The sequence below is a fragment of the Camellia sinensis genome, chromosome 2, assembly GCF_055761805.1.
Source record: "Camellia sinensis isolate YWXY chromosome 2, ASM5576180v1, whole genome shotgun sequence".
Taxonomy (NCBI): Eukaryota; Viridiplantae; Streptophyta; class Magnoliopsida; order Ericales; family Theaceae; genus Camellia; species Camellia sinensis.
In genome coordinates, this window is record NC_138962.1 from 223,840,876 (window position 1) to 223,852,996 (window position 12,121).

The 12,121-nt window shown below is 33.7% G+C and overlaps 1 protein-coding gene, 1 non-coding gene and 1 pseudogene across 3 annotated transcripts; 1 reads left to right on the plus strand and 2 right to left on the minus strand.

Annotated features, from left to right (window-relative positions):
• Positions 1–2,215: 2,215 nt before the first annotated feature.
• On the plus strand, positions 2,216–2,313 carry LOC114298256 (U6 spliceosomal RNA). Its single transcript, XR_003641819.2, has one exon. It is a non-coding gene; the product is annotated as a U6 spliceosomal RNA (small nuclear RNA).
• Positions 2,314–2,768: 455 nt separating this feature from the next.
• On the minus strand, positions 2,769–5,855 carry LOC114301974 (pentatricopeptide repeat-containing protein At4g01030, mitochondrial pseudogene; annotated as a pseudogene). The gene has a single exon (XR_014362678.1). The product of XR_014362678.1 is annotated as a pentatricopeptide repeat-containing protein At4g01030, mitochondrial pseudogene (transcript).
• Positions 5,856–7,918: 2,063 nt separating this feature from the next.
• On the minus strand, positions 7,919–11,742 carry LOC114301961 (abscisic acid receptor PYL9). The gene is made up of 3 exons (XM_028246921.2): positions 11,404–11,742; positions 10,317–10,532; positions 7,919–8,489 (listed from the first exon to the last, which is right to left on the minus strand). Exons 1-3 carry the CDS (start codon positions 11,500–11,502, stop codon positions 8,271–8,273), a joined length of 534 nt encoding a protein of 177 aa, XP_028102722.1. The 5' UTR covers positions 11,503–11,742; the 3' UTR covers positions 7,919–8,270.
• Between the last annotated feature and the right edge of the window lie 379 nt (positions 11,743–12,121).

The window sequence follows — 12,121 nt, forward strand, 5'->3', positions numbered from 1 at the left end:
TCGCCTTCTGGGCTAAGAATGATGGGTTGTACCCTTGTGCTTCTTCTGGGCGGCGGGCAGCGTGCACTATCTTTGTAGGCATGGAGGATGTATACCATGCTACAAGCAGATTCTCCTCCAGACTACGTCGATGGTCAATGGGCACATAGGGATAGACCACTGAACTTCGAGCATAGAAAGGAAACTCTAAAGGGTCAGTAAACTCAACAAAATGGTGGTTGATTCGCTCCTTCAAATCACAAGTCTCAGATGTTGACCGGCTTGTCCAATCAGAACCCTCAGAAGAGGAAGAAGTTGCAGCTTTATCCCATACAGAGACTTGTGAAGAAGAGTTTTTTAAGTCCATATTTGTAACTTTTCGAATCAAAGGTTTGAGAGCAGTTTGTTCGAATTGTAAGGATGAGTTAGAGGAAGAATTTCTTATGTCTATACCTGCAACTTTCTGAATCGAAGGATTAAGAGCAATATGTTCGTAGTCTAAAGGTTGGTAATTTGCAAAGGCATCCATGACTTGAATATAGAAAGGTGGGTAAAGGTGGCTAATAAATGCATGGACGTTCTTTCGAGGAGGAACAGCATCGACATATGACTCTTCGTTTGCTCGATCACTGGAGGAAAAAATTAATTCGGCCATGAAGTGTATCAGTCTGTTCGAATGCTAAGACAGTGGAAGTGCTTAAAGGATTAAACGAGAGTTTAATATAGATGGTGAGTGACAGTTGCATTTCTGGGTAGATACAAAACCCATGCACGTTCTAAGACGTGGGGAAACGACCCTGATCCACTAATATCACTAAGTCTTGGGTATATTAGTGCGGGGGGTAATGTTGGCTTCATATTTTGTACAAGCCAGTGACAATTCGACGTGTGGCAAGGTAAGGGCAATATGGGAAACCAGTCAAGTCTCCGATCCTGATCATACATGTGGCAGTTAAAATTGGTTGTTATAAGATCTGAGTAACAGTGGGATGCAAAGTAACGCGGTTTCAACGGTTACTCACATTCAAATTCAAATATAGGAGGGGAGCCTAACTGCAAGTGAAAGCGTAATGGAACTATTCATAAGGCAGCATGATCAGCGATTATAGAGGAGCAGTTCGACGGTTTAAAGTGCAGTTCGATGATTATCTTTGGGGAGTAGAAATAGCAGGAAGGACCTCAGAGAAAGGGGGGGCTCAGATCTAAGAAAACCAGTCTTACTTTACATATTCCAGTTTTTATATTTCCTGTTCTTTACATTTCTGTACTTTAAATTCCTGCACTGCACTTCATTTGTAGGAGTAGTTTTCGAGTATATTGTCGCTGTAAATCTCTGCGAGGCTGAGATCATTGTAAGTTTTGCATACTAATGAAATGCTTCAATTTATTTAACTGTTCTTATGCTTAAATTCTCCTAAATCAAGCTACCAGTAAGCCACCAGTAAAAGTCTTCTTCATTGAGGCTGAAAGAACCATAACACAATCGTCTAAATAATTGGTTGGCAATTACAATTTTGTAAGGACTGATTGATCCTTACTGGCACGCTCATAATTACAAAAATAACCTTCGAAAGCCAAAAAGCCAACAGCAATATTGAGAGATGTATCAATATTTGTTGCGGTATAACAATATTGTGAGTATCGAGCAATATCGGAAATGAGATATTGCACTCGTGAACTTTTGAAAATCATCAGTTGTTAAAAAGAGTTTAATAGTAGTTGAACCAACCGTATCTCAGCTATAAACCAATATGTATTAGGGACCGGTTGATACTCATGCAATTCTCATTTCAATTAATTTACCAAACCGTATCATCAAATATTCAAAAGACAAAATATTTCTTGCTTGATAGGTACATATCAGCTAATATTTAAAACCATTATAATAATAATAATAATGTCAAGTTCTATTGGGAAAATGAAAATAATTGTGTTTTGCAAGTTACATATATAGTCTATCTAGTTTTGTTGATCAAGAAACTTAATTTTCAAACAAATTTGTTTTTGAGATTTCCTTCCTTGGTGGATTTGGAACTTCTATTATCATTTGTGTTGGTTTGAATTTGTTGATCACTGACCAATGTGCAAGAAAAACAAGGTTGGAGATCAAACTTGATTCCACATACATGTCAAAAAGGTTGCAAAGTGAACAACTGAAAACATGTATACATATATTATTTATTTATTTTGACTAACCTTCATGTTGATGTAGTACTATGTCAGTTGTTAAGACTGGCTCATCAGAGACATGGTGAAATTGGAATGATACAGAGAAGATTAGCATGCTCCTTCGTCAAGATGACAAACACATATCAAGAAATGGTTCAATTTTTTAAAATTTTTGCTTTATGTGTTTTTGGCTTGTATTCAACTTCTTGATGATTAACTTGTTACGTAAATAAATCATGTTTGAAAGTATTTTAAAATTAAATTTTTGAGCGAAGTTTGAACAATATGTTACTTTGTTCAACTCAATTATATGTATTATAAAAAATCAAATTACCCAAGTTCAACTCGATTAAAACTCATTTGAGATGTCTGAACACATTTAAAACTTGTTAAGTTTAAGCAATTTACTATTTGGCTCAACTCCAGTATATGCACTATAAAAAAGAAAAAGAAAAAACTAAAAATAATACCAAGCAGACTATATAGGGAATAAATTGGATAGCGATCGCTCAATTATAATCAACTTGGCCGACTCAGACCGCTCGAGCCGTCTTGTGTCGACAAACTCTAAGATCCAACAAGTTGACAAACTCTAAGATCCAACAAGTTGTGCATCACTGTTGGAGCACCAAACAGCTCGAGTGGTGGTCACTATTCTTTCACTTAGATCTAGTTTTTAAGCCAAATTGGATTGGATTCACAAGATAACAAAGACTATTTACAATTGACCTAATTATAACATATATAAAGTGTTTGTCAAACAGGATTGTCAAAACTAAGTCCTACAAGTCCTATCACAAGCTGTAAACTTTACAACAATCCCCTCTTTCGTGGGATATCAATCCTTCCTATGCAGCAAAACAACACTTCACACAATGCTTTAAAAAAAAAAAAAAAAAAAAAAAGCACTCAAAACACCTTCCTATTACCAGAAGTCATTGCAGGAACACTTCCCTTCTCCGAAATGGTGAAACCGCACACCATCTCTGAGGAGGATTTTGCGGCATCTTATCAAAGAAATATATTTTGCTACAGTATGACAGTCAGAACAGACTCTCGTGTTCTTAATCACCTGAATAGGTGCTCTCTTTCTCATCTTAATTAGTCCATACGTAATGGCCAATTTCTCAGTGTGGGTAAGCAACACCTTCTCCTTTTCCACGTGATCAATGTTCTGGTACACACATTTGATGTCAGGGACATATCCCAATCTTTTCATTTGGGAAATTAGTTGATATAACTCGAAGTATATCTCTCCTTCATCCGGGTGAGCTTTTCCTCTGGTATAGAACATGTGAACCATCTGATTGATTTGTATCCAGCTCCATACATGCCCAATTTTCGCCCCTGCTGTAACATCCATCATCAACTCTCTAACACAGTCCGTATCTTCCCATCTGTTCAAAGTCGCGTACGAGTTCATCATCAGAACATAATTAGCAGGATTGTGTGGTTCAAATTTGAAAAGTCTCTTTGCTGCTCTCTCTGCAAGCTCTAAATTTTCACAGATTCGACATGAACCAAGAAGAGCACACCAAACTGTAGCCTCAGGCAACATTGGCATCGTTTCAATGAAATCCCAAGCTTCATCAAGATACGCTGCCCTTCCAAGAAGATCAACCATGCACGAGTAATGCTCAATTGTGGGGATTATATTGTAATCTGCCTTCATGAAGTCAAAATACTTCCATCCTTCATTGATTAGACCTGAATGCTTGCAACCAGAGAGGAGAGCGGTGAAGGTAATAGCATCAGGCTGAACACCTGCTGCACGCATTTCATCAAAAATTGAAATTGCCTCTTTTCCTCGGCTGTAAATGGCAAAACCCATGATCATGCAATTCCAAGAAGCCAAAGTTTTGCGTTGAATGGTTCGAAAAACCTCATGGGCAGTATTTAGACTGCCACATTTGCTGTACATGTCGATAAGAGCTGTAGTTACAAATACATCTTCCGTGAAGCTATTTCTAATTCCCACGCAGTGTATTTCTTTCCCATTCTGTAGCGAAGACAGACCAGCACAGGCTTGAAGCAAGCTAGATATGGTGGCCGAGTTAGGCTTGATACCTTCTCGTTGCATCTGGATTGAAAACTCTAGTGCATCCTTATAGTTTCCTTTCTGTGCACAACCCGATATTAGAGCGGTCCATGTGACAACATTAGGAATCAATCCTGAAACTTTAATCTGATGAATCATGGCCAGAACTTCCTTATTATGACCCCACATCGAATACCCAGAAACCAAACCATTATATGTCACTAAATCTGGTTTAATTCCTTCATTGTCCATCTGGTTCAACAATTTTACGGCATCTTTAAATTGGCCCTTGAAGGAATATCCTGAAATTAACGAATTCCAAGCAAAAACTTTTCTATTCTTCATACCATTGAATACAGCTTAAGCATAGGTTAGATTATTAATCTCCACATACATGTCTAGCAGTGAAGTTCCAACATATACATCATAATCAAGCCCATTTCTTATCACATAGCTATGTATTTCCTTCCCAAGATTCAAGAAACTCAATTCACTAATTGCTTCAAGAACACTGGTGATAGAGCTCGAGTTAGGTTTGAAACCAGCCACTTGCATTCTCCGCAAAAGAATCAAGACTTCTCGGTATAACCCACAAAGGAAATGGCCTGACAAAAGAGAATTCCAGGTTACAATGTCCGGTTTCATATCACAACCCTCCATGTCATGTAATAGCTTCCATGCATCATTTAGATTACCAAGTGTAGTATAACAAGAGATGATCATGTTCCATGAAGATAAGTTACGGTTTTCCATTGAATCGAAAACTGCCCTAGCAAGTTCAAGATTATTGTTTCTCACATGCTAATCAGTGAATTACACACAAATACATTTGATTCCAATGCGAATCAAATGACATACCCATGAATCTGCTTTCCTTCAACAATAGCTTCCAATTTTGCACAGGCTTGCAGAACTTTAGCAAGCGTAAAGCTATTCACTTTCACAAATGAAAATTGCATGTCTCGGAATAATTGTAGAGCCTCTACCCATCTCTCACTCCTCAAATTCACTAAAACAACCTCATTCCACAATAGAACTTCTTGATCAGGCATTTCATCAAACATCTGACTTGCATAATCTGTGCCCCAACACCTTCCATAAAAGTTCATCCATGCACACTTCGAATAGACATCCATTTCAAAGCCCCTCTTAATCAAACATCCATGAACTTCCATACCCAACCATATATCCATTAAATTTGCACAAATTTTCAAAACAGCAGTGAGAATTCTACAGTCAAAACTCACTCTTTTGTTATGCAACTCAACAAAAACCTCAAGAATTTCAAACGGATACCCCCCAAAACTCCTGAATTCCTCTACAAAAACATTCCAACGAAGATAATTTTGTGAAAAACCAACAAAGAAAACCGTCGCAGCCGAACGAAAATCACCAAAATTCAAGTAAGATGTGATCAAAGATTGAAAATTGGTATCTGAATTCTTGTCTTTGACCATTTTTGTCATCTGGGTATGCATTATTTTGACAGAATTCAAGGAATTGAGCTCGAGATAGCCATTTAAACAATGGAAACCTGAAGAAGAAGACGATGGAAGAGAAGGAGCGGTGGATATGGTGGAATGGGTTCTGGGTCGCTTGTTGGTGTTGGTGTTGGTGAGGGGTGCAATGGAGTGATTGCCTCCATGAATGTTTGACAGTTATGAGTAGAGGTGAAATTTTTTAATTATTTAATATAATATTTTATTTTATTATTTTTTCTATTAATCATAATATTATAAAATCTCACATATTTATATTTCGAGATTACTGAATAAACACTCCTCATTCAGCCATGCATCATTAGTAAGGGATTTTTTTGCTCCTGTTTTATTTTTAATTTTTTATTACAACAATGTTAAAGAATTACAATTTATACTCACAAATATATTTATAATAATATAGCAAATGTTGTGAGTTTCGAATCTTTAAGTATTTAACTAATTAAAAATTAATACTTATCAAATTATATTATTATGAATTAAATTATGAAAAATTTATAAGATTTTCAAACATTTTCTTTTTTATTATTACAAGCATAAATCAATTTCTCAAAGGTTTGTCAAAAGTTAAAATATAATTACACTTTATCTTACAAAAATTTTCTTTCAATGATGAATCAAATTCATTTTAAAAAAACAACAAAATTTAATGTCATGTTAAATTTGATTTAATGTTTGACAAAGTTATTTATCAACACGTAGGATTTTATGCTAAAAAAAAAACAATCAACTCACAACAAAAACATTTAAAATTATAGAAAATTTTATAAATTATAGAAACTCAAAAATATTAAAAATTAAATTACCACAACAATCACAATCCATCCATTTTCAAAAAAAAAAACTGAAATTAGATACTCATTTAAATTGGTGAAAGAGGATCAATTAATTTAAAGTACTCATCTAAATTGATGAAAGAGAAGGATCAATTAATTTAAAGTAGAGTGTGTAGAAATTAATTGGATAATGATTGAGTGAAACTTAAGGGTCATTTGGCAGCATGACTCTTTGACTTAAAAAAAAAAGGAAAAAAAAATTATAAAAAAAATCTATAAAAAAAGTCAAAAGAAATTACTAAACAAACAAATGATATGAACTAATCATTTACATTTTTTCATACAACTTAAAAAAAATTATTTTGAGACACGTAACTTTTTAACCTATTATAAAAACTAAAATATAAAAAAATTACTAATGAAAGTCAACTCTCAGACACCGCTTATTTGTGCTAAAATGATAAGATAAGTCTAATGAAATAGGTTAGGGCTTTGCTGCAGTTAGGGTGTGCGTGATACGGTTTGAACGGTTTAAAAGTAAAATTATAAATTAAATAGTAGATTGGCGGATTAACGAATTGGCAAATCGATGTTTGGGCAATTTTGAACACATTGACAAATTGAAAAATATTATAACCAATTATCGAACATTTACATAATATATAACACTAATTTACATAATATTTTTTATATATATAACACAAATTAATTTTACATAATATGTTTCATATATATAACTATTAATTTGTAATAAATTCCACATTTTAAATCTTTCTCATACTCATTTTTCATTTGATATTTTCTTAGAGTTTAAAAAATATATATATGTATTAACTATAATAGAGCGAAACAGTTTGAAAGACGAATAATAAATTTTAAAGTTCAATCCACGATTAGCAAATAGAGCGATACAAATTAATATGAATCTGTGCGATTTTAACGGATCAAACGATAATTTACACAATCCTAACTACAACTAGTGGCCTTAACAGGCATCAACCAATCCAATTTTTTTTTCTTTTTAAATAGAATCTATTTTAATGAACTAGCCACCTTATACAAATACAAAATGCCTTTCCAAGCAGCATAGATAAACAAAAACAAAAACAACAACAACAACAACAACAATTATTATTATTATTATTATTATTATTATTATTATTATTTTATCGATAAATATTAATTGTTAGATTGTTAGATTAACACTTATGAGAGAAAATCTCTCCGCTCATAGCAAAACACCTAAGTGCTTGTATTCCCTTAATTCAACTCCCTCCCTAAAAGAAATTGAACCCATGATCTCCTTGAAATTAAGTCATAAGAAAGGCATGGTAACCAACTAGGCTAGGCCTACTTGGTTAACAACAACAATTATTTGCTACAGATGCTTGGATGAGTTGCACAGTACACACAAGACTAACAACCAAAGAAACACATTCACCAACATGAAAACCACGTTTATACAGAACACATTTCCAACATATATTTACAGATAAACACCACAATAATTTACATACCACCATGTTCAAAACAGAGGAACATATAACAGTGGAAGAAAGAACTGATCTCATACATAAAATTGTCCGGATACTACGATAAGGCAAAGCCCAGAGTCACTTCAGAGGAAATAACAAGAGTGAATCAAACAGATAAGGAAAATGACCGAGCCACGAGCAGGATTGTATACAAAACTTCTGAACAAGTAGAAGAACTGCTCCAACAAATGTCTACAAAGGTAACTGAAAGTCTTGCGCAACAGCTTACCAACAGTCCTTTGAATTTGTTTCAAAATTCCTTTAACCAAACCACTCAGATTTGATTGACGAGTCTGGCCCGATCCTGCATGGCCATTCTCTCTGAAACATCAGCCAAAGATTTGAGATTGCAGTTGAGCAGGGCCTTGACAAAGTAGCATGTCTCGTCTGTAGTGTTCCCTTCAGGCACATCCACCACAAATGACTCAATCACAAGCGTCCCTGGTCTCCCATCAATCATCTCGGGATGGACAGTGATGATTGAAGAGTAGTTCTGCAAAATTATATAACAAAACAAACAAACAAACCAAGGTTTCAATGTTTTGGGCGTAACGTGTGATTGGTGGAATTTGGTACAAAATAAAGAAATAGATAGCGATTATGACAATGATGCAGACAATGATAGTGGAGAAAAAGTCAATCAGAACTAGTTTTATTTGGTCTTCCAACCAAATAGTCTAAGCCAAATAGATGATTACTGTAGATCTACCAATGGCATGCACAAGAAAATGTTCTCATCCAAATTTGCCAAGGGAACATGTAATACCATTTTTGACTAATATTTATCTGAGAGAACTTATTGGAAAAGTTGCAGCAACTTTTAAGTAAGCAAGAAACAACTTCATATTTGAATTTCACTTTCCTTTCATATTTGAATTTCACTTTTCTTTCACATCAATTTACCGTAAAATAAAAAATGTCAAACAGTTGAAAGAGTGGCATCATACTTCAGTGCAAGCAACCTGCTCATGTGGTGGTGCTAAGTCAAAGATTTCTGTCCAAAGTAGTCTTCAAAACAAAAACAGAAGAACAATACATTCAAGTTGACAGAAGTAGTTGCTTCCCACTATTTTCATATGATTTTCTCTTTTTTGGGCAAAACTAAAATTTTTACAGTCAAAACTATCTTGTTAGTACTTATTTTTGTCAAACAAGTTTATAGTTTATTATTTTTTTTTAAAAAAAATCAGAAAACAAGTTCTGAAAACTCAACCAAACAAACATAATCCCTTAAGCCAAATATGTCAGAAGTCAGAATTGTTAGAAAATCTCCCAAGAAAATTGATTAGTGTCCCTGATCATGTAAATGATGTGATGGAACAACTCCTTATCATTTTCGATCTTGAGATATCAACTACAAATAATTTATTCACCAAAAAAAAAATACTACAAATAATTTCAAAGTTGCAAAGAAAAGAAGAAGTGCAGAAAATTTCTGCAGGGTTCAAAATGCTATGACAAAGAAAAAACCAAACCCCTTTATCAGACAAGTAAAAACAGCATAATTTGAATTGCACTGGGAACAATACCAACAAAAACTTATCTTGCAACTAGTAAAATACACAACTTTAAGCTTACAATAGGTCTGAAAGGTGATTAATCCATGAAGAATTCCTAACACATAATAGCTAATCCAAGCACAAATATCAATTCATGGAAAATAACCCACTAATTAAGGGTTATTTGGAAAGTGTCAAATAAGTATATTTTTTGACTTTTTACGAAAAGACGTGCAGAAAAGTAGAAAAATAAAAAATAATGTGACGCAAAAAAGATTTTTTTTTTTTTTAAAAAAAATATTGTTGCAGTAACATTTCCCAAACAAGCTCTTAGTATTTTTGTTCATTGTCCCTTGACTAAATTTTCGTTCAACTAAACCAAGCCCTTATGTTACATTCCATCTATTTTTTACCGTTAAGTACATTATAAGCGGCCCAACTAAAGGGTAAATTGGAAAAATTAACCCGAAAATCATTTCCCCAATATGAACACAAAAACAAAAACAAAAACCATAGAACCAGAAAATCTTCCTTCACCAACACAATTATCTAAGGTCGATAATAGGTTTTTCCTTTTGTCAATACTATAAAATTCTTAATTGTCAAAAGTAGACGAAATGTAACATAAGGGCTAAATTGAACCAATTGGAGCGCTTATTTGAACAAAATTGAGTTTAGGGGCTTAGTAAAAATAAAAATAAAAACAAAAGAAGAGAAAGATGATTATAGTGTAGCATAAACTACTATTATTTTAATCTCAAGAGGAGAAAGAAAGCGGCAAAAAAATTAAGCAAGAAAGAAGAAAGAGAAAATATATATACCTTCAGCCTGTGATCACCACCAATAATTCTGATGCCAAGGATGTGTTCCTCATCATTAAGCAATTCCAATCTTTCAGTGCTCGTTGTCGCTGGAAGCCCTGACTTCACATTAACCTGTCTGAGACTCCCAATATTAAGGTCACCTTGCATGACACATCTGCTGACAAATGGTTTATATCTCTGTGGCTGATCAAATCGCCTCACCAATGACCATACCTAACAAAAGAACATAGTTCATCAGAGAGAAAAAAGTGCAGCAACTATGAAAACAAAAGTTAGTGAGAAAGCCACCAAAAAGAATCAAAATTAAACCACTTGATAAACATTGTCTGTTTGGTATAACAGGTGACAAGAGAAATGAAAAGAAATTAAATGAAATGATTGCGGTTTCTCATCTGAGTGAGAAAAGAAAAGAGATGATTGTGTTTCCTCATTAAATGTTTGGATGGGTAGGAAAGCAAAGTATGTGAGACAGAAATACAAGTGAGATTTCTTTTGAATTCTGTTTCGTGCCCATTTTCATCTCAAAAACATGTTTGGTTATGCAGAAAAACATGTTTCTAGGACAGAAATAACAATTTGAATTCAGTTTTGTTCTGTTTCCATTTCAAAAAATCTCAAAATTTTCACTTCGTTACTTTCCCTGCAATTTTCTAGACAACCAAACATAGAAAAACAAATACCCCAACTCAAATTTCAATAAAATGCATACAATACGCATTAGAAAACAAAAAACTTCTTCTAGAAACGAACTATTACAATCAAATTCAACACAATACATGCCTCTAATTTCACCAAACCTATCTCTCACACTCAAATTCAAACATACATAATCAGAAACGAAACAAAACGAATCCCAATCGAACTTAATCTCTCAGATCTCCATCAAAACACCGGAAAAAAAAAAAAAAAAAAAAACCAATCAAACTGATTGCCTATAAAAATCACAATCAAATCACAACAATTCAAACCTAATCAACCAAAACTCAATCTATCAATGCATACATATATGTATATGTATATGTATATGTATATGTATATGTATATGTATATATATATATATATATAGAGAGAGAGAGAGAGATACGAGATCAACGGGGGCTTTGATGTGCTTGACGAATTCGGAAGTGCACTGATTCTCTTTGGGTTCGTGCTTGTGGTACCTTCGTATGTACTGAGCCTCCATTATTACTCTGCAACCATGAAAAAAGAAGAAAAAAACCCAAAACCTCTCTATTCAAATCCAAACAATCACCACAAATAGAGCTCGATTCGCTTCGAAACCACGCTTGCTCGATTCAGATAATCTCTCTCTCTCTCTCTCTCTCTGTCTGAGACTTCAGTTCAGTTCAATCTAGGATAGGGAAGACAAAGAAAGAAAGATACTTAAATTACACAAATACACTAACGCTATGTTTGGTAACTTAGGAGAGAAAAGAAAAGAAATGATTACTTAAATAATAAGAGAAAAGAAAAGAAAAGAAATGATTGTAATTTCTCTCCTTTTTGTTTGGATAAGTAAGAAATAAAAGAAAAGAAATGATTGTGATTTCTCTCCTTCTTGTTTGGTTAGATTTCATTAAGAGAAAAGAAAAGAAATTATTTTATGTTATATTACCAAAATAACCTTTTTATATTTTCAATCATTTTATTTCTTTTATTTTTATAGGGGTAAAATTGGTATTATAAAAATATAAACATTTGTGGATTTCTTTTCTCTCCCAATCTCTCCACTTTTGGGAAGATTGAAAATAAGGGTTATGAGAGAAATGAGTTTCTCTCCATTTCTCTCTATTTCTTTCCAT

Bases quoted from the DNA above. Each gene is read 5' to 3' on its own strand.
- LOC114301961 (XM_028246921.2), bottom strand. From the start codon at position 11,502: ATGGAGGCTCAGTACATACGAAGGTACCACAAGCACGAACCCAAAGAG. The intron at 10,533-11,403 runs GTATCTCTCTCT...TTCTTTTGTTAG, and splicing joins TCAAAGCCCCCGTTGATCTC to GTATGGTCATTGGTGAGGCG. The intron at 8,490-10,316 runs GTATATATATTT...ATAATTTTGCAG, and splicing joins GTGGTGATCACAGGCTGAAG to AACTACTCTTCAATCATCAC.